General features: G+C 39.2%; 1 protein-coding gene across 4 annotated transcripts in view; it reads right to left on the bottom strand.

Annotated features, from left to right (window-relative positions):
* Positions 1-24,990, bottom strand: part of LOC125451703 (dual specificity calcium/calmodulin-dependent 3',5'-cyclic nucleotide phosphodiesterase 1A-like) — a 793,424-nt gene that overhangs the window by 14,627 nt on the left and 753,807 nt on the right. Inside the window, exon 18 of one of the 4 annotated variants that reach the window (XM_059645776.1) lies at positions 6,778-9,366. The exons of 2 other annotated variants lie outside the window; for them this stretch is intronic. In XM_059645776.1, coding sequence (XP_059501759.1) covers positions 9,359-9,366 — 8 coding nt within the window. In that variant the 3' untranslated portion in view covers positions 6,778-9,358. Of the gene's footprint in view, positions 1-6,777; positions 9,367-14,979; positions 19,413-24,990 lie in introns of those variants that run through there. One more of the 4 variants, XM_059645775.1, reaches the window with a different exon arrangement.

The raw sequence follows: 24,990 nt of genomic DNA, 5'->3' as shown, positions 1-24,990 counted from the left end.
AACAGTTAATCTGTCAGTCAGGTAGGGGTGGACATGTCATTGTATGCTGTTGTGGCACATCAACAACCAGACCAGCAGCTTGTGCTGGCTGGTCGTATGGTAAGCACCCCGCATGAGCTTGAAACAACTGACAAAGTGTGAAAATGAAAGTGGGTTCAGGCGCTGAAGGAAGAGCTATAGTTGGCCAAGGCCTGGTTCAATTCCAGTCAAAGTGTTTGGCCATGTTCAATCAGGCACTTGGCCCTACCCTATTGAACTGCTGCAGTGCTGGGAGAAACAGAGCCACATGCCACTTGAACAGAGTTCTGGAATTTTGACTCAGCACAGAGAAGAAACAGCTATTTAGTTCCAATCAGAGTGCTTTGGAGGGGAACTTGCAAGTATTGATGTTTCAAAGCAGTGCCAAGGCCACGACTGCCTTTGTCCTTTTAAATGGTAGAGGTAGAAGGTTTGGAAGGCAATGCTGAAGGAGGCTTGGTGAGTTGGTGGAGCGCATCTTCCATATAATACACCTCGTAGCCACAATGCTGTGTTGTGGAGGGAGTGAATATTTAAATTGATGGATTGTGCAGTGATTGAGGATGGTGTCTTTGATCTGAAACCGTGCAATGGATGGTGTTGAACTTCTCTGGTGGTTCTTAGAGCTGCTGCCATTCAGGCAAATGAGGAGTATCCCATCAATCTGAGTATTGTGAATAGTGGGGAGTCAATGGGCAGTCAGGAAGTGAGTCAATTCATCCTCTAATGTCCAGCTTCTAACTTTCTCTTGTAGCCATGTGTTTCTGGTTCAGTTTCTGATCAATGGTAAAGCTCCAGATTGTTGTTAAAGAGGGATTCAGTGGATGGTAATGCCATTGAATGTCAAGGGTGGATGGCCTAATATTTGTGTGTTATAAATATTTCTTGCCACTTCTCAGCCGAAGCCTGCATATTATCTAGGTCATTCTGCATATTTACATGGGGTGTATCAGCATCTGAGGCCACGTCAATGGTACTGAACATTGCAAACATCCCTACATCCCCGTTTTTCATTTTATAACAGAAGAAGGGTCAGTTATGAAGTAGCAGAAGGTGAGGAATAACTAAAGTGATGTCCTGGGACTGAGGTGATAGGTCTTGAATGATCACTGCTATTCTCCTTTATGCTAATCATGCCTCCAACCAATGGAAATTTTTTCCTCTGATTGTCTTTAACTTTTTACAAAATTTAAGATTAAAGAAAAATAATTTACTGGTGAATATTCACTTTGCATGGGATTCTAAATGAAAAACGATTAGTTTTGCAATATGTAGAACTGTTCAAAGAATCTTTAATACTTGCTACAATAATCTTAAAGCGCAAGGACTTCACTTTGTGCTTATGTAACTAAATTATTGCATAGTTTTTCATTGTTAACTGTAAAGTAATGGAAGGAGATCATTGCTAGTCTTTGATTTTACAGAACTCCTTCATAAAAGTAGCTGAATATAATCTAATGTCATGTGATTTAAAAATGCTGTGGAGCTGGATTCTGTGAAAATCAACTTTTGGGCATTGCTCCAGAGGAACTTTACAATCAGTAAATTCAAATTAATCACTACGTTGGTGGAATATGTGTTTTAGTAACTCTCAGAGGTAGTCAACTTGCTCCCAAACAGTGAAATTGGAATTAATGAAGAATTACAAATGAATCCCTGAGTTACTGTAATTACATTCGAAAAGAAAAATGTGATTAAATTACATTGTTTGTTCTCTTGGTAGATGCTATAGCCCAAAATAATGAACCACTTTATATCATACCAGTAAAACTCCTGAAGCATTTCACAGGGCAAGTCAGCATCAGTTGAAATGGGGAATAAGACCCAAGAGTGCAGATAGAGATTTTAAAGTCATATTTTTGTTCTCCTTTTTATATTTTGGTTGTAGATGCCAATGTTTACATTTATAGAAACTGGCTGTGTAAACTTGTTATAAAAAGACATCTATAGGCTTAGACAACCTACTTTATAAGAGCATAAGAAACGGAATCAGGTTTACGCTACTTTGCCCCCAAGCCTGCTTTGTCATTTGATAAGATCAAAGTTGATCGAGTTGTGGCCAAAATTCCACTTCTCTCTTGTATTTTTTTTCTCTGGTTTACATTATTTTTCAAATGACTAGACATTTACAGCCTTCTGCAGTCATTCATGTCTCTTTTTGTTCTAGTTCAACTATTATTTCATTGAGTGGCATCTCAGATTTTTCTAATGAATAGATCCCACACCAATTATCATCAGGCTTTTATGTGGAGTCCAAAATTTAGTCATGTGACAGTTTGATTTGATTTGATTTATTATTGTCACATGTAGTGAGATACAGAGAAAAGCATTGTTTTGTGTGCTATCCAGATAAATCTTACCTTACATAAGTACAACACTGTAATAGAACAGAATGCTGGAAATAGTGTTACAGCTACAGAGAAGGTGCAGAGAAAGATCAACTCTAATATACGAGAGGCCGCTATATAAGTCTGATATCAGCAGGGAAGAAACCGTTCTTGAACTGAGAAACTGATAACAGTCAGATGCAGTTGTCATCTTAGCTCGCTATAACATGGTTTCAGCTGTGACTCAGTTTTTAACTACTGAGTTACGAAGTTGCAGATTCAATACCATTCCAAATATTTGAAAGCCTCTGTGCAATATTGAGGGTGCTGATCTCTAAGAGAAACCAGGTCCTACTCTGAAAGCCAGAGAGCCTGGATTGAAGGTAACTGTCAATGACCAAATCAATAGTAACACCAGCTTTTGTGCTCCTGAGATGCTGCTTGGCCTGCTGTGTTCATCCAGCCTCACACTTTGTTACCAAATCAATAGATTGTTTTTTAAGTGTTGCAGAGATCTGGAATACACTGCCTGAGAGTGTGGTGAAAGCAGGGACGGTTAAGGTATTGAAAAGGGAATTAGGTTATTAAGGAAGAATCTGGAGGGTTTGGGATAAATGGAGTAGCACAATGTGAGTTGCTCTGCACAGGAGCTCAGTGATTAGCACTGCTGCTTCACACCGCCAGGAGCCTGGCTCGATTTCATCCTCAGACGACTGTCTGTGTGAAGTTTGCAGATTCTCCTCGTATCTGCGTGGGTTTGCTCTGGTTTACGTACACAGTCCAAAGATGTGCAGGTGAAGTGGTTGGCCATGTTAAATAACCCATAGTGTCTAGAGAGGTGCAGGCTAGGTGAATTAGCCATGGGAATTGCTGGGTTTGAGGAACAGGGTGGGGCGTAGGCCTGTGTGGAGGGTCAGAATGAACTTGATGGGCGAAATGGCATCTTTCCGTATTGTGGGGATTCTATGATTCTAAGGCTAGCATGAACATGACAGCTGAATTGTCTCCATCTTTCGTGTTGTTATTCTGGGATGGTTGAGAAACATGGTTCAAAAGCATGTTTGTTGTCTATTATATCCATAATAGCGAAAATATACTTTCAGAACAAGTCCTGTGAGCAAAAGTCTTTTAAGTTAGGCAAAGAGCCTGTAGTCAGATTTCAGTAGTTAAAACTTTTCTTGCCTGTCATTTGCTCAGCCTGTTCTCTCACCTGGTGCATTCCAGCAAATCCAGGAAGCCCATGCGGTTAGAGTTGAAATCAGCCACAATGAACATGCAACATGTTTAAATGATAGACCTGCTACCATTTGCAAAATGAAATTGGGATAATGGTACAATTCAGCAGGCACACTGACCACTCTCCTGACATGGGGAAAGTTTCAGTTACAATCTCTCCCTTGTTAAAAAAAACCCACCCTAGTCTGATAGGTTATAACTTCCTCCATGTGTCTCAATAAATATCTTACCAGTATTGCCCAGCCTTCTTGCCAATCATCTTGGCCATTCTCTTTGTAAGCCCAGTTCACCTTCCAGACATGGGTCTTCAATTAGCACAACATCTCACAACTCCAAAACTACACTTGCTCCATTCCCTGTTTGCCTAATAAGTTGGGTGACATGCAAATTATCCGCAAGATATGGAATTGTCTTCTTCTTCAATTTGCCTTTGTCCCATCTAACATCAAATTATTTAATTATATAACTGAAGCAAACTTTTTAAAAATCATTTATCTGCAATAGATAAGGTAAATAGCATTTTCCAGAAAGCAATTATGAGAAAATCAATTCACAATCTTCAGGTAGATCTCTCGTATGTTTTCCAAATTTCTTTTATGTGCAGAAAATGTCTTCCTCCAGCAATACAGTGATCTTTGATTTGCCATGAGAAAGTTCACAAGAGAAGTATCATGAGAAATGAGAAATTTATATCAATTTTATTTCTTTTTCAGACGTACACGCTGCCAATTGGGAAGCAGTTGAATGAAACAAAAAAAACTGCAGAGAGACATTTTTCTCAATGTTTATTTTCACATTACATAGTGCAACAGCATGACGGAGGAAATGCGTACACCTGTCCAACTTTAATACAAAATGAAATGTAAAACAAAACTGAAATTACACAATTATGGCTCAAAATGAAAATACAAAACAACTTAATATCTGGTTTAATTGATACACTGTATTTCCATGCAGTGTGACATTGAGGAACTGAGAACTTGTCTACGTATGTTAACCATTGAACACAACACAACACAGTCAAGAAATATATTTCTCACAGCCTTACGATTCATTTTGTGGTAACTTTTCACAAGTGTTCTGGTAGAATTACAAAAAAAGCTAACATTGCATATCAGGCTGCCTATTTGGATATGTCCAAAATAGAAAATAATGCAAACATTAAGTCACTGTATCCAGAAGTACATTGCAGAAGGCCCTCAGTATTTTAAGCACACATAAATTACAGGGAACGATATATTAGTATGACATGTGGTTACTTGGGTCACCTGCTCTTTCAGTTGCCCTTATTGGCATTCTTATTACATAAGATGCTGAAGCCACAAATAGTGCCATTTCACACATAGGTTAACAATTTATATACTTCAATAAAACTAAACCACTCCCTTTGCACTCCCTGAATGTGAAACAATTATGAGTCTAGTAACAGGTTCTCTTGGTAAAATTAATTCAAAAGCTGTAGAGTGCTAAACAGAAGATAATATTTAATTACATGATGAGAACAATGCTAAGTTATTAAAATGCAGAATAAACCCAGCATAGAATATTCAGTTAATTATATAAAAATAGTTTATTCCAAAAAAAACCTAGCAACTAAATTGGCAAAAGCTGTACCATTAATGTACTCAAGTTAGTAAGGACAGATTGCTGCACAAGTAACAACTGATGTTGCTACCACACAAGCTCACATTAAACTTTCCTGTTCAATGGAATAATATTCTTACATTTTCTTGCTGAATAGTTTGTACTGCTCAATGATGTTCAATTAAAATTCAAATTACAATCCTATTCTTAATAAAGTACAGCCTGAATTGCTTTCCCGGAAGGGTGAATTTGTATAATTGGATTCTATTCATTTATAAACTCATCTGTAAATCTCATGATCTGATAAAAAAAATCTTTTGTGTTGTTTTTGAGTGCATTCATCATATAGTTAATAGATGCTTTCTGTTTTTACACACTCACTGCTCACATGGTGAATAGGCAGCGACACATTTATCAAACAGGAGATCTTCTCATGGCTCACTTGGAACTATTTCATAAAATTTATCATTTAACCCATACATTCAAACAGAAGCCACTCCAGAACAAATATTTGCACATCAATACCTCACATTTTGAAACATTTTTGACATCCTGCACTTTCTGGAGTGATAACAGAAATACATTGTGCAATATTTACACATCTATTTTACCAACCCCTCGTTGAACTAAAACATAAATTGTTACTTCACCACCGACAGCAATGCATTCCTCCCATGGCCATTCTGTTCAGAAGTATAAATGACCACCTGTTACTGCATCCTAATATGGATATAGCGGAGCAACAATTAATCTATCCATCAAGGTACAATTATTACATACATCAGAGAGAGCAGAGATCAGCAACAATCAGAGATGTCTCACTTGATTCCAATAGATCTACCAATATGGGAGAAAGAATCCTTTACTCACAAATCCATTTAACAGAAGCCTTATGTTATTAAGAATTAGAGTACAACTGATTATCAAAATGGTTTCAGTGCATAGAGTCATAGAGTTGTTAAGGCACAGAGCAGACTATTAACTCCACTAAGTCCATCTTGGCACTTCATAAAGGGATGCGGTCACTCTCACTATTATCCAGTGGTCCTGCAAGTTTATTCATTTTCTTATGAAATTACTGATTGCTTCCACTTCCAAAAGAGACACATAAGTTCCAGGTTATTCTCACTCACCATTTAACAAAGTTCTTCCCTTCATCTAAGATGACAAAATGTGGAGCTGGATGAACACAGCAGGCCAAGCAGCATCTCAGAAGCACAAAAGCTGACATTTCAGGCCTAGACCCTTCATCAGAAAATGGGGATGGGGAGAGGATTCTGAAATAAATAGGGTAAGAGCGGGAGGCGGACTGAAGATAGAGGAGAAGATAGGTGGAGAGGAGAGTATGGGTGGGGAAGTAGGGAGGGGATAGGTCAGTCAGGGGAGGACGGACTGGTGAAGGGGGCGGGATGAGGATAATAGGTAGGAAATGGAGATGCGGCTCCCCACCCATGCTCTCCTCTGCGCATATCTTCTCCTCTATCTATCTTCAGTGTGCCTCCTCCTCTCCCCCTAATTATTTCAGAATCCTCTCCCCATCCCCCTCTCTGATGAAGGGTCTAGGCCCAAAACGTCAGCTTTTGTGTTCCTGAGATGCTGCTTGGCCTGCTGTGTTCATCCAGCTCTACACTTTGTTATCTTTAAAGATCACCCAGATGTTTCTGTGTGAATAATAGAATTATAAGACGCTTACAGCACAGAAGGAGGCCATAGCAATAGCAAGTCAATCCCCAATCTTTTCTACACAGCCCCGAAAACTTTCTGGTTTCAGGTACTTATTCAATTCATTTTTGAAAGCCCGATATTATACTCTCAGGCAGTGCATTCCAGATCCCAACATTTTATTGTGTTTAAATATTTTTACCTGATATCACAATTGATTCTTTTGAGATGACCTTAAGATGGTGATTTCTGAGTCTCATCTTTTCCACCATTGGCACCAATTTCTATCTGCTGTGTTTAGAAACCTCATGATTTTGAAGACCTCAATCAAATTTCTCAACCATCTCCTCTCTAAGGAAACCAACTCTTAATTTCGCTGATGGATCAACATAATCGACATCTTTCATCCTTGGAACTATTCTTGTAAATATGGAGAATAGTATAATGTAGGGTATGCGGGGTAGATTGATCTTGGTAGGAAAATAGGTCGGCATAACATCAAGGGCGAAAGGGCCTGTACTGTGCTGTACTGTTCTATGTTCCAAATCTTATTTGCAACATCCCTAAAGACTACACATCCTTGGTAAAATGCAGCACCATGTTTCCAATATTGCTAACTATATCATCATCCAACATGGTTATTTGTCCTTATAGCTCATCAACAATAATCACCACACTTTGTATTCTACATATGTATATAGGGAAACTTGTCTTTGTATTCCTCTACGATCCACTTAATCTCTTTCTATCTAATGTGATACCACATCTTTCCGTAGTACATCCAAGACCTTTTATTTGATTCCTCTATTTTCACTTTTATATGCTGATAGCCACCATCCTGCTAACATAATTTAAAATTTATGCAATTACATTAGTCAACCTCAAGAGAATGGCATTGGCTCATGTTGAGGTTCACTTTTGAATGGGTGCCTTCTTCCAAAGAATTAAAGCTCTTTCTCCTGTACCATCTCTTTCCTATCTGCATATTTCTAGTCTCCTTAGCTTACAACACTATCATTAATGTAGTGATTATTATTTTGAGGTCCTACATTTTACTTTTTCCCTAGCTCCTGAAAACAGGACCATAAAGGACTCCAACAGCGTCCATCTTCTTGTCATTTGTTAATTTCTCACTCAATCTCTCCCTGCAGAATATTTTGTACTCTCTCTGCAAGACATTCTAGCATTGAAAGACAAAAATCCATGTGGGACTCTATTGGTCTTAAATGCATTCCTTCAAGGCATTATGAGTTCCAGCAGTCTCCATGCTGGGTACTAGATTGAGAGAGGTATGAAATCCACAGATTCCTCAGCTTCCTGGTGGTTTTCCATCTACCACTGTGGACTCCCAGTTTGTGGAGTGGCCACTTCCTTAAAATTGTAAACCAGAAAACTCTCATCCTCCCTAATGTTTTGATGTGAGTCCAGTTGCCACTCAATCTCAAAAAGCCTGATATGGAGTTAAACAGCTGCAGGGATTTCCTACAAATATATTCCCCCCAGGACACAAAGTGTCTTGAAGTTTCCACATGCTGCAAGAATTACAAGCTAGGAGCTCTCAGCTACTCATCATTGTTCTAAATAAAATTCTCTAATCTCCTTTCTCAGTTCGTACATTGTTTAAAGTATAATTTTAAATAATGCCGCTGGATTTCAGCTGTTACAGTTCGGTAATCTGTTTCCAAGATTGTTCCTGTTTATTTTAAATAACAGAACAGTACCTCTTCCTACACTCACCAAATTCTACAAGCATGGTGCTTCGTAGAGATAGTTCTCGGTAGAATGAGACTATATGCTATGACTCTATGGCTCTATGCCAATTTTCCTCCACTACAGATAACAACAGTGGGTCTTTTTTTAAGGACTGTTCCTTTCTCCATGGAGTCACTGAATCATACATTTTTTTTAAATTGCATTGAACTTGGAATTTTACAAGGAAGATTTCTTCTTCGATTCTATGCCCAAATTGTAAAATTTTAAAAATCATTTGGAACTAAATTCTAGTAGACTTCTAAACATGTAACAAAGTACAATCCTGATCAATTGCTCATCTGTGTTCAGCTTCTGTAACTTGCTAGTGTCACGTTCTAAGAGTTCAACAGCAACAATGATAATAGAAAAATAAGTTATTCATTCCATTTGTTCAAAAGACAGCAATTAGTGGAAGCAACAAACAACATGAATAAATCATTTGGACATCACAGAAGTGGTGCATATTAATCAGTGGTGAATAGTAAACTCTGTGCTCTGAAACATATTATGCAAAGTAATCATACACATTTATTATTAAGAGCAGTGTAGGCAGGTACTATAACATACATCACATACATTGACAATCTACACAAAACAGTACACCACATACAGGTAATCAAATAAATGACGGTCCAAGACAGCTAACGACAGTCAGATGCTTCCCCCAAGCACTAGGATGGATAAGCGACTAAATTAACACAAAATCTCTGGCTCCATTCAGGCACAGACTGGAGGAGGAATCAGCTTTTTATCCTGCATGTTTTGGCAACTCCATTTGTTCAAAGGACTGTATGGAATAAAAAGAATGTTTTGTCCAGTGACAAAAAATGTGCATTCCAAATAATTACAAAGGTAAGTGATTTACTGCTTTAGTTGCCCGGCCACAAGTTAAGGCAGATTCAGAGTTAAAAACAGTCAAAACAATTCCTTGAAGATTTTTCAGTAATGACGGTGAAATGAAATTTTGTTATTGTGTGAAATCTATATAACAAAGCAAGAAAGTGGATAACTGAATGTGAAGGTTGGATCTTTTTATTTCCTCAGTGAATCTATCATTAAATCTTTCCAGATGGTTGAGTGTTCTCTTCAATTTTGTCAGTTTGCCCTTGTCACATTTACTTAGTTTGTTTGATGTGATTCTCAGGTTGACTGCAAGATAAATTGTCATTATTTGACTGATTAAATTTTAAAATGAAAACATATATGAAGGAAAATTGCATTGAATAGGATGTTCGATTTTCTGTCCAATTAAATTGATGGGTGGAAGATCTGGTGTATAAGAACATTAAAAGGAGCAGCAGCCCATTTCATCCCTCAAGACTACTCTGCTAACCAATTAGATCATGTTTGATCTACATCTCATCTCCACTTATTTGCTTTTACTCCACATCCCTTGACATGCTTAAATATCAATCTCAGACTTCAAATGTCCCAAATTCATATAGCTTTGCGGGAGATAATTCCACATTTCTATTTATCTTTGTGTGACAAGAATTTCTTAATTTCACTTGTAAAGTGCCTCGGACTAACTTTAGGATCACGCGCCAGATGTGGAGTACTAAGGTAGGTATCTTGCAGAACTGTGGAAGTGTTAGAAGGTGATTGAATTGGGGCTGGTGATACAGAGCACAGGCCCAAGCTAATGTCAAAGTGAGCTGCTAGAAGGCATGACACAGTTCTTTGGTGGTATTGTCCAAGTTGTTTTAAAGATTGTTAAACACTTTAGCCCTCATCCACCATAGTCTCTTGTTCCTAAATCCTCAGACTTATGTAACTCAATGCCATCTACACACTCCGCATGGCCCCACATTCCCTCCATATCATCTCCACAGTGACTCATTCACAGCTTCAATCATGGGTATCCATTAGGAGCCAGTGAAGATGTAAAACTAATTCTTCTAGCGATACAGCTCTCATTGTGACACACTTGACCGTGAAAAGAGCTCCTGTTCTTAAAGTCCATCCAGAGACTTAAATTCTCATCCGGTGTATCTCTTATTTAAGATACAATCTTCTATTTAAACCCCATATTTCAGGCAACTAATCCTTGATGAGCCTCTTTAGCTGTCAGTCACATTTTGAACTCAGATTCCCTTTGATCGGATAATTATAGCTTTTGAAGCTCAGAAAGGCATTCATAATGAGGAAGATAGCCTTGAGGAAGCATCAACAAAGTGCTCTACTGAAAATGCACAATCAAATGGTACATCTTTTACCATCTTTTAATCAATCAAAATAGTCCAGGGGAGTTTCATTTTTTTAAAATAAATTCTCCAACCAATAGGTGCAGCCTCTCTCCTTTAAGTTGAAGGAATGATCATTTAAAAACCTCGTGTCACAACAGTGTACAGACGTTTCTCACACATGTTTGCGTCAACCCCATAACTGGATTTGCAGACTTTGGGGTTCAAGTAGACCTGTCAAAATGGGGTGCATTTCAACTCAGAAATGAATCTAAGTGATCCTGCTGAGTTTGATTTTCTTGCCTTTGCGAATTACACTCAACCCTGTTCTCATATTGGCAAAGGTTAAGTCATTCAGAATTTGGGGCAGGGCTTCTATTATGGAATCTAAGTGAGACTCCAAAAAAAAGGAAGCTTTACAGCGTTCCATGAATCTGTTTACTTGTCTGATAGTCTTTAAAGACTTGTGTCTTTGGACTTTAAAATCTTTTTGCTGCCTCATAATTCCTAGTTTCTCACATTGACTTCAGAATGAGATGGCACAGTGGCTCAGTCCTGCTGCCTCACAGTGCCAGGGACTTGGGTTTGATTCCACCCTCAGGCAACTGTCTACATGGAGTTTGCATGTTCTCCCTGTGTCTGTGTGAATTTCTTCTGGGTGCTCCAGTTTCCTCCCACAGTCCAAAGACATGCAGGTCAGCTGGATTGGCCATGGGAAATTGCCCATTGAGTCCAGGGATAAACAGGCTTGGTGGATTAGCCAGGGGAAATACAGTGCTGTAGGGTAGGGGGGTGGGTGTGGACTGGCTGCTCATCGGAGGGCCAGTGTGGACTCGATGAGCTAAACGGACTGTTTCCACACTGTAGGAATTGTATGAAAGAGGATAATCTCTAAACAAACCTTATCCTGGACACTTTTCCTTTTACACTGAGTGCTATAGGCCCAGGTGTGATAAAAGAAACAAAGTTTCCCCATAGTTTAAAAAACCACTTATGCGTCAGCAATACCTCAAAAAGCTTTGCAGAAATGGTTAAGAGTCCAAATCAACTGCTAAATCAATGCCAAATATGTTTGTTGTAATTGCAGTGAATCCATCTTTTTGTGCCAGTCTCATCTTACTTTCTCCAGACTCAACCATTAGTAAAGATAATCCTGTTCCCCTACCTTACAAATAAATTCACCCCCAGTAACAAACCCAGCAGATCTCAGTCACTGAGAAAACTCAATTACACTTTCTATCTTCTTTACCAACCCACAGCAAAGCCATACTGTACCAGTCAATTTACACCCACACTCCATGTCAATTGATTAAGTAGAATGCCCCAAATTGGTTTTAAAACAATTCTTTTTCAAATCTCTTTTCATGAAAAATTTAGAGGAGTCATTTTTCAACTTCGTTCTGATGGTGAGGAGCTTTTCATGCTTGAAAATGTAAATGTACAACGATTAATTGATACTGCTAATATGATCTTCCTGCCAGAGAGCTGCCTGCCAGAAGAACAAAATCAGAAAATTACCCCCGTGTACACTGAAAATTAATAAATAGCTATAATCTTAGCAGAGAGATCTGAGGATAGGAATTCTCTTCAGTAAAATGGCTTAATAGTGTATATCTGATCCTATATGATTTGCCCTCCCAAGTTTCTGTCTCCTGTCTCTCACTGAGCATTTTTAGGACCTAATCTTTCTAATCTTTCGTCATCTAGCTCAGTGTGAGATTTTGATTGGGAATGCTGCTGTGAAGTGCCTTGAAGTATTTTGCTACGTTAATGACCCAAGATAAAGGCAAGTTGTAGTCACTGTTCATTCCTTTGTGTGCAACTTAAAATGTCTGCCATTCAAGGAGACTTCAAATGTAAACTTTGCAGAACACAATTTCTATCCTACGGTGCCAAAAATTAGAAGACATCAAAACATCAATATTCCATTATGATTAATCTAAACCTTGATCAAGCCTTAAGTGAAATGTAGTGTGTTAAGGAGCTCAGTAAATCTGTAGTATTAACCAGGCAGATTTGTTTACATAGCTGACTGAAGTTTTTAAACTCTTCCCAGCATGAGGAATAATCTACAATCTCAAGTCGGTTCAGTGTTCATTAGAAAAATCAAGAATAATTATCTAGTTAGTAAAAATGCTGAGGCATCAATCAGTAAAATATATGTTGTGAAGACTTTTCTCTATTTTTCTGTATTTTTGATTCTGGATTGAAATGGGAAAAGGACTTATTTAACACTGGGATGTGAAGGGATTGCAGCACTTGTTAAAAGCAAGCTGTCTCCACTTATTATAAGAAATAACAAAGTGTGGAGCTGGATGAACACAGCAGGCCAAGCACCATCTTAGGAGCACTAAAGCTGACGTTTCGGGCCCAGACCCTTCATCAAACCCTTTCTGGTGAAGGGGCTCGGCCCAAAACGTCAGCTTTAGTGCTCCTAAGATGCTGCTTGGCCTGCTGTGTTCATCCAGCTCCACACTTTGTTATCTCGGATTCTCCAGCATCTGCAGTTCCCATTATCTCCACTTATTATAAGTATTGCTTACACTGACGTTTGTTCAACCAGTGCAGGAAGTTTAGTTGCAAATGAATTGGCTGAAGAGGGTCCACACAAAGTGAGATTTGGTTCTCAAATAATGAATAGCCTGTCTTTACAATCGTAAACAATTGTTGATGACAAAGGCCTTCTGCCTGCCTATAACTACATGATTGGCTCTCAGGTAGCAGAGTAGCTTAATAATGTGAACAATATAGTCAGAAGTCTTTAGGCCTCTGGAAGGAGAGGTGCTGTCCTTTCCTCTACAGTAAAAAATGCCTGAAGAAAGCCAATATATTTTCCCTCACTAGTTACTGGATGAAGTTGCTTTCAACCAATAAGTCAGTGTGTTTATAAATTGTGAACCAATCACTCTGTACCACCCGCAAGCAAGTGAAAGTGCGAGGAGATCAGACAACACAAAATTAGCAGGAAAGGCAAGTGATGAGGATGACACAAAGAGTCTACAGGGAAATAAAGATAGGTTAAGCATCTGGACACAAACTGGGTGGATAGGATATGCTGTTAGAAAATGTGAGGTTATGAACTTTGGCAGGAACAACAGATGAGTTGAAGATTATCTAAATGGAAAAGGACTATAGAAAGCTGCACTAGAGAATATTTGGGAGTCCTTATATACAAATCACAACACTCCCAGCTAAGTTAAGTAGGTAATAGGGAAGGTAAAGAGTGTGTTGGCTTTTATTTCAAAGAGAATGGAGCATAAAAGTAGGTAGATCTTGCTAAAACTATACATTGCACTAGTCAGACCACATCTGGGATGCAAACATTTTGGAGCACCTTATCGAAGGAAAGATACATTGGCATTAGAAGCAGAACTTGGAAGATTCACTGGGCTGATAGAGAGGGACTGTCTTGTGGGGAGAGATTGAGTAAGATGGTCCTGTACGCATTACATTTTGAAGGACAAAAGGCAACCTTATTAACACATACATGATTTTTAGGGGTTTTGACGGGGTAGATGCAGAGAGGTTGGTATTCCTTGTGGGAGAGTCTAGGATTATAGAGCATTTTCTCAAAATGTGGTGTCACATGTTTAAGGCAGAGAGGGGGTATAATCTCTTCTTTCAGGCCATTGTGAATGTATAGAATTCTTTACTGCAGAGGGCTGTCGAGGCTGGGTGGTTCACTATATCCAAGACTGAGATAGACAGACTTTTTAATCATTAAGGGTGTAAAGGGTTATGTGGAAAAGTGGATGGGGGGGGGGGGAATGGAATTGTTGTTTATCAGATCAGTCATGATCTCATTGAAAATAGGAGCAGATTCGATGGGCTGAATGGTGCAACCTGCTCCTATGTCTTACAGTCTCTTATGGTATATGTTAACAGCATGTTCTGACAACCAAAAGCATCATCACAGTAAACCCTGTGAACAAGGGCCATTTAACTGGCTTCCCAGTTTATCCCTCTACCCACAGTACCAATGATTGTCTGCAGGTGTGAGTGATAATGGGAACTGCAGATGCTGGAGAATCCAAGATAATGAAATGTGAGGCTGGATGAACACAGCAGGCCCATCAGCATCTCAGGAGCACAAAAGCTGACGTTTCGGGCCTAGACCCTTCATCAGAGAGGGGTCTAGGCCCGAAACGTCAGCTTTTGTGCTCCTGAGATGCTGCTGGGCCTGCTGTGTTCATCCAGCCTCACATTTCATTGTCTGCAGGTGTGTTTGTTTGTGTAGAGGGACTTTTATAATGGGTTAGAGTTTTAACCAGCACAGTTATATTCAAACAGGTTTGTTGTTTACATATAGCTAGAGTCTATTTAATTGTAAATGATATCAATTCCTCTTAACTACAGAAACCTTGGTCCTCAAAGATAAGTAAATTGGGAATGTTGTTCATTTTACTCTTGGGACCACTCCAAAAATAGCAGGGCTTGATTTCCAGTGCCCTACCCCAGTGAGGTTTGACAAAGTGCAGGACCGTTATTCCAAAAAAAAAGAGGTTAGTTTGGAGCACCGACCTTTAGACAAAACTAACTCTCACAGAATTGTTTTAATATTTTAGTTATCAACACTTCTTCCAAATACTTATTTAAGTGTACCTGCATGAAGTCACTGTATCAGTGATAATTACAGCAGGATTGAATAACTTCTTGCAAGTTAATCTCCAGCAGTGACAGCTTACAAGCTCTGAAACTCAGTCAAACTGAGGTTACAGGTTCTTTGACACTTTAGGCAGACCTGATGTGTGCTTCCAGCATTTTATGTTTTTACTAATACTTCTTTCATGTTTCATCCAGTTTGAAATTTGGGCAATTTTGGAAGGGGCTACCTTCGGTTCAGTTGTCTCATTGGTGAAGAAACCATTTATAATTATTTTTATTTGTATTAGTAATTTGAATGATTTTCATGTTAATGAGTCATGAATTGAACCTTTGCTGATGATCCCCCAGGTTCCATGTACAAAGGCGATAGCTCACAAACTCTGCATTACAATATTTTCTACAGCTTTTAGAGTTTAGTGACTGCTTTTATCAAAAGAGATCCCTACACAATATGCACAACTCAAGCCCTTTCTAAAACAGTACTGCTTCAACTAAATGAGGTGAATATCCCTGTGATACAGTAGGATGTGCAATATGCTGAATTGTTTCTTTATTGAGAATGGCTCAAAGGGTGAAGGCATGCAATTATGAAGAGAAGTTGCACAAGTTAAAATAGTTTTCCTTGGAGAAAAGACAGATTTGATAGCAAAAAAAATTCAAAATCAAAAAGGGCCTGCACACAATAGACAGAAAAAATATTCCCAAAACATGCGAAGGAACAGATTAAATAATTGATAAAAGAAAAAGCTATATGTGGAAACGCTTTTTAATGCAGTGAATGGTTGTATCTACGATGCACTGCCTCAACATGTCAGGTTCAACTTAGGAGTTAGAAACGGGACGGCACTGCTATCTGAAGAGAAATAATTAGCAGGGTTATGGGGGCATAACAAGAGAATGGTGCTAAGTGAAGTGCTCATTTAAAGAGCCACGGAACACATGATGGATAGCAAAAAGCTTTTTCCCAGAGTGGGGGACTCAATTACTAGGGGTCATGAGTTCAAAATGAGAGGAGGAAAGTTTAGGGGAGATATGCGTGGAAAGTTCTTTACACAGAGGGTGGTGGGCACCTGGAACGCGTTGCTAGCGGAGGTGGTAGACGCAGACACGTTAGCGTCTTTTAAGATATATTTGGACAGGTACATGGATGGGCAGGGAGCAAATGGACACAGACCGTTAGAAAATAGATGACAGGTTAGACAGAGGATCTTGATCGGCGCAGGCTTGGAGGGCCGAAGGGCCTGTTCCTGTGCTGTAGGTTTCTTTGTTTCTTTGTTTCTTCTGCCTTGTAACAATTCCAAAATTCTGAACATTTAACTTTTTAATGTGTATTTATTCATAATATGTGGGCTTCATTTTTCAGCCATTTAGTGTCTGTTCCAAATTCCACTTGAAGTGATGGTGGTGAACTGCATTGTTGAACCAATGCAGTCCCTAGAATGCAGGAACATTTCTAGGAGGAAAATTACAGGATTTTGACCCAGTAACAGTGAAGGAAAGGTGATATAGTTCCAAGTTTAGATGTTGTGTGATTCTGAGGGGAAGCTGCAGGGGGTGTTTCTGCTGCCATGAATCTTCTGCCTGTGTCTTAGTAGGCAGTTAAGGTGATAGGTTTGAAAGGTCCTGTTGAAGGAGCGTTTGTGAGTGCCTGTGGTGCATCCTGTAAATGATACACACTGCAGCATTGTGGTGAAGGAAAATAAAAGCTGAATGGGATGGATGTGGTGGCACGCTTCTTGAGAGTTGTTGGAATTGAACACATCCAGGCAAATGAGAAGTACTCCATCGTATTCCTGATGTGAGTATGTACATTGTGGTCAGACGCTGGGGAGTCAGGAGGTGAGTTATTTACTACAACTGGCCACGACATCTGCGCTTATAGACCAAGTATTCACATGGCTTGTTCGGTTCAGTTTTTGGTGAATGGAATTTCCAGGATGTAGATAGCAGGGAATTCAGTGATAGAGATGCTGTTGAATGTCACAGGGTGATGGCTAGATTCTACTTTGCTGGAGATGCCTGGCACTTGCATGCTGCAAATCTAACTTGCCTCTTATCTGCCCAAGTCTGAATATTGTCCAACTCTTACAGCTTATAAATAGTTTCAGTGTACGAAGAGTTGAAAACGGTTCTGAATATCTGGAAATCAGCAACAAATGTGCCCAATTCCAAGACGGAAGAAAGGTGATTTAAAAAGGAGCAGAAGATGAGTAAGCCTTGGAAACTACACTGAAAAGCTCTGGCAGAGATGCTCTGTAGGAGAGTTACTGCTAATTCCTGTCTAACAATTCAGGTATAAATAAATTATTTACACAATGAAACAGAAAATGCTAGAAATAATCAGCAGGTCAGGCTGCAGCTAAAGAAACAGAGTTAAAGTCTCAAGTCAATGATCCTGTATCACCCTGAAGCATTAACTCCATTTCTTTTCATTGATGTTGCCCGACATGCTGAGTGTTTCCAGTACTTTGTATCTTTATTTCAGATTTCCAGCATCTGTAGTACTTTTCAATTGTAACATTTTTGCAAGACAGCTTGTTTAAAAGTTAAGTATAATTGCTATTGGACAACATTAAATATAACATACCCACCTTATTTGTTTACATATTTTGTAAAGTTCCAAATGTGGAAAACAAGCAAACCTCTACTGCTGTACTATAATGTTCAGATAAATTACCAATTTGACACTGCATACTTCCATCAGACAGAAATAGTGGAAATACGAAGGTTCTCAAAAGCAATGTTTATGAACAACAACTTGCATGATTAGTGCCTTTAACATAGCAACACATTCCAAAACACCTTGCAGAAGCAGTATTAAACTAATTTTTCCATAAAGAAATATCAGAACAGAAAGAACAAGAGCTTGATGAAACAGAATTTTAAGGAATGCCTTAAAACAGGAAGCCAAGGTATAGAGGTCAAGTGTTTTCGGGGCTAAATTCCACTTCTTTAGTTTAGGCAGCTGAAGGCATAGCTTCCAATAAGAGACCAACTAAGAGCTCAGTAGATCAAAAGCAGCAAAGTGAAGGGGTTGTAGGGTTAGAAGAGGATGCATAGAGAGTTGCAAAGTCATGGAAGGATTTGAACATATGGAAGAGAATGTGAAAATTACATCATTGTGGACTGCCAACCAATAGGTCCATGAGCATAATGATTATTATGGGTGAAAATCCTCTGGTGGAGTTGGGAAAATGGGAGCAGCAATTTGGATGGATGAGCTTATACAGTGTGGAAGATGGAGGTCAACCAGGAGAGAACTGGAATAATCAGATCCAGAGATAACAAATGCACGTGGATGAGCATTTCAGCAACAGATGAGCTAAGGAAGAGGTGGAATGGAAGACAAATATAGATATTTTTGTTGATGGAGTTACATGTAGGGAGCCATTTTGCTGCAAACAAGAGCTCTGCAATTATATTAGAGCAGGGTTCAATAGAAACATATAAATCAACAAATTAAATCAAATTACACCAACTGCAGAAAGAGGTGGTAAATTATTGGTGGTGTTGGATAAAGATAGGTTTCATTAAAAAGTCATTACTGCATGTCTTACAGTTGCAGTTTAATGAAGTTTGAAAGGAAGTTTGAAGTTTGGAATGGAAAAAACAATCCTGAAATAAGGAAATGTCATTTGATGACTTCTGTACTTCCATGCTTATGCTGTACTTGTAAGAAGCCCTTCAACAAATATTTGTTTTACAGCTTTACGGCATCATTTGTAAGGCCTCAGATCCCCTGTTAAGATTACGCTGTACAATGCCACTTCTATTCATTGGAGGCCTAGAGCCCATATTCATAAAAACTTCAAGAATTCTCCACCTGTGCAAAACAACAGTTCATTTTAAAACAAAGAGAAAGAGCGGAAACCAATAAAAGATCCAATGCCTATAGTTTTAGTCTTTTGTAAACTGGCCAATGAGAAGAGTCAGCACTTGAAACACTGTTCAAGCCTTTCCCTGTGGGTTGCTTCTTGTAGAAAAAATGAAGAAGCTGAGCTAGCATGATGGAACTAGTTTCCAGGGCCAGGCTGCACTTCTGCCTCTGCAAGAGAAAGAAACAAATGCCTGTCAGTGTCTTATTCCAGTCCAGGGTGAGAATAGCTGAGTGGGAAGGAATGTAGCAATAAGTTAATACTAGGCTTCTCAGCTGGAGGAAATGTGAATGTAAGAACGTTACGTGCAGAACAATAGAGGCTGCCTCAGCTGTAGTCAGTTGATTGAGAATGTTAGGCTATAAAATAACTGACTATAGGGGGATATTCCTGGTAGATGTGCAATTTGGGAAACAGCACAGGCAGTGACTTCCTGCCATTACAGATGTACTTCCTGTGATCAGTGGACTAGAATTGGAAGCACTAGTGTCTAGAATCACCTCTTATAACTCATCATTGTTGGAGTAATGCATAACTTGACATACAAATAAGTATACCAACAAAAGCTGTTTGAATATCCTAAGAAAATTCCAACAACGTCATTATTTATGGAAAAAAGGTCATTTAAAAAAAATCATTATGCCATCCTCCTTTCAGAAATAGCCCCATTCATTTGCACAAAATAATTAATTATAAGGTGTATGGTAAATTAAATTATATATTATACAATCCAAAACAGCACATGGTGAGCTGGAGAAAGTATTATTTCACAGGTACTGAATTTTCCACATGGTGACTTTTCAAGTATTCAAACCAGGGGCGAAAGAGCATTACCTACTGATGGAATGAAGAGAAACATACACCAGAACCTTCTGCAACTGCTCACAGTATTCAATGGAAAATGACTGACATAAAGGTTGTCATGGTCTAGCAGAGACTGCAAGGAAGATTTGCCAGAATAATAAGGATTGTAGTCATCAACGGGATACTTCTTTTTAGAGCACAGAAGATGGAAGGGTAATTTAACAGCAGTGTTTAAAACTATAAGGGGTTTTGACAGATTTTACCATTGGCAGAAGGATCAGGAACCAAAAAACACAGGAATGAGATGATTTTTGATTTAAAAAAAAGCTGGAATATCTAGTGGATTAAGTTCCTTAAATGCATTACCTAGAAGAACAATTTTGCTTGACAGTGGGAGAAGAAGTAGAATCTTGCCATCAAAGATAAAGTGAATTAAACAGAAGAGAACACTTCATCACTGAGATAACAAGGTATAGAGCTGGATGAGCACAGCAAGCCAAGCAGCATCAGTGGAGCAGGAAAGCTGACGTTTCCGGTCTAGACCCACCCAAAACATCAGCCTTCCTGCTCCTCTGATGCTGCTTAACCTGCTGTGTTCATTCAGCTCTGCACCTTGTTATCTCAGATTCTCCAGCATCTGCAGTTCCTACTATCTCTGGCTTCACTACTGAAGTGTTTTCTAGTGTTCCTTACAACACTTACTGACATGTTCTCTGAAAGCAAATCATTTTGAACTCCAAAGGGAACACATCTGCAATAGATGATTCCCTCTTGAAATTCTCTGCCTCAGAGTTATCATGTTGGAATATGAGTTGGAGACACTTGGGCACATAAGGAAGGGGGAACAGAATCAAACAATTTTCTCCAGATGTCAGTCACACCTCCAAGAGACATGCAGGTTCATAATGGGTTGTGTGTGTGTGACTGTGTATGTGTGCGTGTGCGTGTGTGTGTGTATGCATATGCATAGCAGAGGTATCTGAAAAACACATTGTACATGTTACCTGTGAAGATAAGGGTCAAAAATGTTGGACACTGACACCTTGGAGCAGAAAGAAGAGAATTGGAGAGGATGAGTAGTGTAGTGTTGTAGTTGTAGGGAACTAATAACCAAAGTGAAAGTTAATATTATTGGCACACAAAAGCAAGACACCAGTATTGTGTGTGCTTACTTGGTGCCATAGTGAAGGACATCTCAAACCAGCTTGAAAGAGAGGAGAAGATCCTGCCATTGTGATCCATGTTGGGACCAACAATATTGGAAGGTGTAGGCAAGAGATCCTGATTGCAGAGAACCAGCAATGGGGAGATGAATTAAAGACATGGTCTCTAGATTACTGCCCAAGTCACAGATAAAATGGCATAGAAATAAGTAGGTTAGGGAGGTGAGCAAGTTGCTTAAGGTCTGATGCGGAAAAGCTGATTTCCATTACATGGAATATTGGCACCAAGTAGCAAGGGACTGTACAGTTGAAATTTGTTCCACCTGAACCATGCTGAGAACAGAATCTTATCAGGAAGAGTAAGTTGTCTATAGGATTTTAAAGTAGAATTTGATTGCATGGGATTGACTCAATTAGAAAAGCTAGTACTGATCATAGTTTGAAATCAAACAAATGGGAAATGTCTGAAGTTACAAGTAAAAATTGTACTTTTGACACCACGAGTAAAAAGAAATTTGTGAAACAGTGATTAAGGCTCTGGATTTAGATAGGGATGCCCTTGGTGTGGTGAAACAGATGATCCACATGAAAATGAATAAATCTATTAGTGGCAAAAATACAAAATATCAGTTGGAGGTACAGAAAAATTAACTTAGGCTGAGAATTTCCATTTTGTAGCTAATATGTGGGGATGGGCATATTTAATGGTGACTAACTCTCTACTTCCATCAAAGAAAATGCTCGCCATGTTGATCTCCAGTATTAGAGCTGACCAATAGTCTTCTCAGCAAAGCACAGGCTCAAAATACTGAGAAGCTGCCAACCATTCAGAGGCCATCAGTTTCTGGGTCACAGAGATTATGACTGACAACCTACATTCAGTGAATTTAACAGCGAAAAGGCAATCCTTTTCCTTTTGGGCCTTGTGGAGTGGGAGGGTTCAGATGAGTCAGTGACGAGGAGAATTGGGTACTTTTCATCGGCCACCTCCTACTCAGCCATCATTGCTCCTAGATGTTCCCAGACAGGGGCAAATACAGCCTTGTCCTCAATGCAGCTTGTACCCCAATCTGGAAGCTAGCCACTTTTCTTGTCTCTTAAGCAATCAGGACAGTAGCAATTTAGCCCCTTATGTGGCTATTAATTGATGATTCAAGGTCCTTTCTTTCCAGAACTTAATTGTTGAGAAAGGGGGTGATTCTCCTTCCAGGGTCAAATTGTTCAATTATTGGCCCTTCCTACTATCTCCAGGTGAAGGAAAATTATGTGCTCAATGGGATCCAGAACTGGTTATTTTGGCTAATGGGAAAGAGTCATTTGTCAAACTCCTCGCAGGCAACAAGAGTTAAAAGATAACACAAAACTAAAAGAACAAGCAACTAATATGCAAAAGGTAGCACACAGCTTTGTGGCCTATGAAAATGATGCAATGAATATGAAGGGTGACTAGAGAGAGAGTAAGGGCGACTGAAACTACAAAAAGAAATTTATCTTCATAAAGTTTCTTTTTACTTTTTTCAACTGTTATATAATCCTCAGAACTGATCACTGTGATATTGCCCATAACAATACAGCAAAAGAATACTAATTAGCAGTACGTGATGAATAGTCATAAACGTGACTTTACCTTCTGTCTCAGTCTGTCATGAGGGACCTTTGACATGGTTCCTCAAGGCAGACTGACACAGAAGATAAAGTTGCACGGGGTCAGAGATGAGCTTGCACGATGGATAAAAAACACTAGCTCGGTCATAGAAGACAGAGGGTAGCAGTGGAAGGATGTGTTTCTGAGTGGAGGGGTGTGACTAGTGGTGTTCCTCAGGGATCAGTGAGACCTTTGCTGTTTGTAATATATATAAATGATCTGGAGGAGAATGTAACTGGTCTGATTAGTAAGTTTGCCGATGACACAAAGGTTGGTGGAATTGTGGATAGCGATGAGGACTGTCAGTGGATACAGTTGGATATAGAATGGTTGGTGACCTGGGCAGAGAGATGGCAGATGTAGTTTAATATGGACAAAAATGTGAGGTAATGCATTTTAGAAGGTCTAATCCGGATGGAAAATATACAGTAAACAGCAGAACCCTTAGGAATACTGTTAGGCAGAGGGATCCGGGTGTACAGGTACACTGGTCACCAAAAGTGGCAACGCAGGTAGAAAAGGTAGTCAACAAGGCATATGGCATGCTTGTCAACATCGGCCGGGGTACTGAGTTTTTAAATTAGCAGGTAATGTTGCAGCTTTATAGAACCTTAGTTAGGCCACATTTGAAATATTGTGTTCAATTCTGGTCACCACATTACCAAAGGATGCTATGGCTTTGGACAGGGTACAGAAGAAATTTACCAGGATGTTGCCTGTTATGGAGGGCATTAGCCATGAGGAAAGGTTGGAGAAACTTGGGTTGTTCTCACTGGAACGATGGAGATTTAGGGGTGACCTGATAGAGGTCGACAAGGTTATGAAGGGCATGGACAGAGTGGACAGTCAGAAGTTTTTTCCCAGGGTGGAAGGTCAGTTACTTGGGAGTGTAGGTTTAAGGTGCGAGGGGCAAGGTCTAAAGGTGATGTACGAGGCAGATTTTTTTATACAGAGGGTGGTGGGTGCCTGGAACTCACTGCCGGGGGAGCAGTAGAAGCAGGTACTATAGTGACCTTTAAAGGGTGTCTTGACAAATACATAAATAGGATGGGAGTAGAGGGATACGGTCCGTGGAAGGGGAGGGGGTTTTAGTTGTGATGGGCAGCATGTCGGTGCAGGCTTGGAGGGTCGAAGGGCCTGTTCTTGTGCTGTAATTTTCTTTGTTCTTTGTTCTAGTATATACAGGGGTTTGTGTCAGATTCACAAATGTCTACACAAATTAGATGGTGGAATAAAAATTTGTGAATCCAACCCAAGTTTGCAAATGACACAATGATAGACAACATTGTTAGTCTGTAGGTGGAAGTAAAGAATTGCAGAGATATTGATAGATGATGTAAATTAGCAAAAAATGGCAAAGAGGTTGCAATATTAATAAATATGAATTCACCTGCTTTGGACCTACAAAGGATAAAGTTGTATAAAAACAGTAGAGATCTGAAGAGATTTGGGGTTCATTTGCTGTCATTAACTCACACAAAATAAAATCAAAAAGGCTAATAGGGATGATAGCCTTTATTCAAGGAGTGAAGAATATACAAGGGATTAGTTGTCATGTGTCAGTTGCCTAAAAACATAGTTTGATGATCCTGAAGTAATGCAAGCATTTCTCAGCACTATACTTTCCAAACTGGCTGTACAACTTCTTGGTGTTGCAGGAAGTACAGCATAGATTTGCCAGAATAATATTTAAAGTGTTAACTTTTAAGGAGAGATTGCACAAACTGTGATTGTATTCTCTACAGTCTTGAAGGTTAGTGTGTGATTTATTCCATTTTGTCAACATGTTCAGAAGAACAGAGCGCACAGACAAAGAAAAATTATTTTTGCTGGTTGAGGATTCTGGCAGGAGGGATCCTGGCCTGAAAACAAAAGGTTTTTCGAGAGATAAATTAGGAAACATCTGACAAACGGCAGAAGAATTTGGAGCCATCTTCTCCAAACAGCAACTAGTACTGAATCAACTGTTAGTTTTAGACGTGTGATTAATAGATTTTTGTTTCAAAATGACATTAGGGGTATGGAGAAATGGTGGATCGGACACTGGCCAACATCAGTCATGATCTCCTTGACTGATAAAACAGGGTTGATTGGCTACATTGCTCACTTCTGTTTCTATGAACTTATAAAAGATGA

The sequence above is a fragment of the Stegostoma tigrinum genome, chromosome 5 (genome assembly GCF_030684315.1).
Source record: "Stegostoma tigrinum isolate sSteTig4 chromosome 5, sSteTig4.hap1, whole genome shotgun sequence".
NCBI lineage: Eukaryota > Metazoa > Chordata > Chondrichthyes > Orectolobiformes > Stegostomatidae > Stegostoma > Stegostoma tigrinum.
Note: the sequence above shows the minus strand (reverse complement) of the source record. Positions and strands in the feature narration are given on the sequence as shown.